At 47.7% G+C, this 3,105-nt stretch overlaps 1 protein-coding gene across 2 annotated transcripts in view; it reads right to left on the bottom strand.

Moving 5' to 3' along the window:
- Nucleotides 1-449: 449 nt before the first annotated feature.
- Nucleotides 450-3,105, bottom strand: part of LOC118394159 (protein mono-ADP-ribosyltransferase PARP6) — a 56,329-nt gene continuing 53,673 nt past the window's right edge. The window contains exons 20-23 of one of the 2 annotated variants that reach the window (XM_052462173.1): nucleotides 2,623-2,710; nucleotides 2,407-2,462; nucleotides 2,212-2,296; nucleotides 450-2,039 (exon numbers count right to left, since the gene is read on the bottom strand). In XM_052462173.1, the coding sequence (XP_052318133.1) occupies nucleotides 1,937-2,039; nucleotides 2,212-2,296; nucleotides 2,407-2,462; nucleotides 2,623-2,710 (332 nt within the window). In that variant the 3' untranslated portion in view covers nucleotides 450-1,936. Of the gene's footprint in view, nucleotides 2,040-2,211; nucleotides 2,297-2,406; nucleotides 2,463-2,620; nucleotides 2,711-3,105 lie in introns of those variants that run through there. The other variant, XM_052462171.1, reaches the window with a different exon arrangement.

Genomic DNA, 3,105 nt, shown 5'->3' with positions numbered 1-3,105 from the left:
TTTCTCCCAGTCTTTCCATCTCTACAAACAATAATTGACATGTGCAGATAGAGCCATTTCTCTCCCAACAGTACATTTCTCTGGTCCATATTCACATTTACAATACACTCTTGTTGTTGTTCAACGCCACTATGCATGTATGTCCGAGTGAAGACTATTTACCATAAGGGACATTTAGTTATTTTGTTCACTTTTACTCCAAATATAAATCTTTCGGTGGTTCCCTGTCTTTCTACACACTAGACAGGTAGACCTTGAGACAGGCTGAGAGAGAGAGAGAGAGAGAGAGAGAGAGAGGGAGAGAGAGAGGGAGAGGGGAGAGGGAGAGAGAGAGGGAGGGGAGAGGGAGGGAGAGAGAGAGGGGAGGGAGGGAGAGAGAGAGAGAGAGGGGAGGGAGGGAGAGAGAGAGAGGGAGAGAGAGGGGAGAGGGAGGGAGAGGGAGAGAGAGAGAGAGAGGGAGAGAGAGAGAGAGAGAGGGGGTCGAGAGGGAGGGAGAGAGAGAGAGAGAGAACATACATTTTTATCTGGGCTAAGCAAATGTTGAATGAGTGCAATGTCCTGTATAATGTACTATAGTACAGAAAATACGAATAACCCACACATACATACAACTAATTGATAAACAGAGTAAATTATACACAGGGTTGCCGTTCCCCAAGGTAAACCATAAATATGTAAGTAAAGCACTTGAACAACATCCAGTGTCCTGTGGGTAGGGCCATAGCCATATAATATCTTCATGTATTATATCTCTCAGAGTAGGGAGGGATAGCGGGCTGTAGGGCATGGATACACCTGGGGTCAATGCCCTAGTCTCTCAGAGTGGGATGGACTGTACTTTATGGAGCAAGTCACAAGTCAGTGCGACAGTGCTATGGGTTTTGCACCATGCTCTCTCAGATTCAGCAGTCTAGAGGGCACCAGTATTCTCTCTGTCATCATTTTGACTCTCCGGTCTAATTTCCCGAAATGAAACATCGGGAGAAGACAAGAAAGCCTTTAGTCAACAGAGGGAGTAGCCTGTTGCTGTGTCTGTCTGTGACTAGTCTCTCCTGACAGACTGGTAACAATATTAACTAGTGATGGATTCTCCTGTGTAACATACAATCATTTTACTCAACCAGAGGGCTTCAGGTCCCTCTGTCTGTGCTATCTGAAGACAAACTGACCCACTACATGACGAGGCACGGTAGAACACTGCTTTGACCCGGGAGATAATTGCATCTTGGCCCGTCAATTTATGCCATTAGTCAAAGAATAGAAAATAAACGGATCACTGAGAAAATGCCTACAACAACACAATAAAATAACACATTTCTACATGCATGTAGATCCATGATTCAACACTCACAGGGGGGTGTAAATAAACTAAACATGACTCGTTCTTCTTCTAGATATCCACAATGAGAACTGATGAATATAGATACACAGTCCAAAGGATTCTCACATTTGCAGCTGATAAAAGAGCGTGGATGAGACTTGACAGTGGCTCAGGAGGAAATGAGAGACCAGGGGCTGAAAGGGAAGTGTGTGTGTGTGTGTTTGCGTGTGTGTGTGTGTGTGTGTGCGTGCGTGTGTGTGTGCTCTTGCGCTTCAGCTCAGAGTGTGTGTGGCAAACCAGTCCGGCTAAGGTTTCCTTCATTCATCCCTGTGTTTTCCAGCTCTATCTAGCCCACGGGTGTGGCTCACCGGAGCACAGAGTAGGTACTGTTACACATGCTAGCCAGACACAGGGAGAACGGAAAGCAGAGGAATAAAAAGTGAGGGGGAAAAAGGGACAAAGACTGTAGATATGAGGCGTAAAGATCCTCAACCTCCCTCATCTGGTCTGAGTTTGTGTTTCCCAAATGTCTGTCTGTATTTATGTCTATAGTTCTGTTTGTCGGCCTATCTGCAGTACAGACCTGTTCCTCCAAGGGCCACCGGGGAGCCTCCATTAGCTGGAGTAGATCTGGGTGCCGATCACACGCATTATCTCCTTCTGCACCTTGGGCTCCTGGGTGTTGATGTTGGCATCTCCCACCTGGCCGTCCTCGTACCTGCAACACAGAGGTGACAGTTAGTTCGCTGTCTTGCTGTGCGTCCTCATTTTGTTACATGGTTGTGGAACGTCTTACGGAAACGCAATAACAACTTTACAGACAACAGACAGAACCAACGTGTCACTCTGATTTCTCGGGGAACGATAAGAGCCAGGACGAGGTGACTCACACGAAGAAGAAGCGCGTGCAGACGTGGTCGGACACAGGACACACCCAGATGTTGCCGTGCTTCTGCAGGTCCTTGGACGTGATCACTGAGACAGGCAGACAGCGAGACATGGAAGGGGTTAACAAAACACACCACAACACGACCAAGAACAATTGACCCAGCTCGTCTATACATTTCATGTGGTACAGTATTTACCTTCACAAAGGGCAATGCAGTTGAGATTCCGGCTCTGGAGAAACCTTGACAGAATAATGGAGGCAGTCAACACAGAGCATGATGTCAGTGGAGGCAGTCAACACAGAGCATGATGTCAGTGGAGGCAGTCAACACAGAGCATGATGTCAGGCCCGGACACGTATCAACAGGGCAAATGGTTGTAAGTCCTACGTGTATGAGTCTCTCACCATCAGACACTGCACCTGTGGAACGGTATTCATTCGGTTGTAACGCTGCACCAGCTCATCTTTGGTGGGCATGCGGTGCTGTCCTTTACCCATCCCTGAACACACACACACGGATGGGAACAAACGCAAAGCTGGTCAGAGCTGTACTGGAGCTGAGATACTACCATATGCTGAGCAGGTCAACGGCTGAACATACTTTTGAGTTCTGTTGCTGGAACAACACAGAGGAGGTGAGGATGGCATAGGGTCAGGGTATTGCTCAACCTCACTTAAAGATGGCTGCTTGCTTACCCAGTTAGACTTGGACGCACACACACACAAAACTAGATGACGTCAGATGAGTGTCTGATATGCAATGCACAGAGCCAGACACATACAGACCAGACCAGCAGCCCCACAGTGGACACACAGGACAATGTAGTGCAGGGACAGCACAGGTAGGTGAACCCAACCCAAAGATGAAGATGGACTGTGCCAGAGACAGAGACAA

The sequence above is a fragment of the Oncorhynchus keta genome, chromosome 14 (assembly GCF_023373465.1).
Source record: "Oncorhynchus keta strain PuntledgeMale-10-30-2019 chromosome 14, Oket_V2, whole genome shotgun sequence".
Classification (NCBI taxonomy): domain Eukaryota; kingdom Metazoa; phylum Chordata; class Actinopteri; order Salmoniformes; family Salmonidae; genus Oncorhynchus; species Oncorhynchus keta.
Note: the sequence above shows the minus strand (reverse complement) of the source record. Positions and strands in the feature narration are given on the sequence as shown.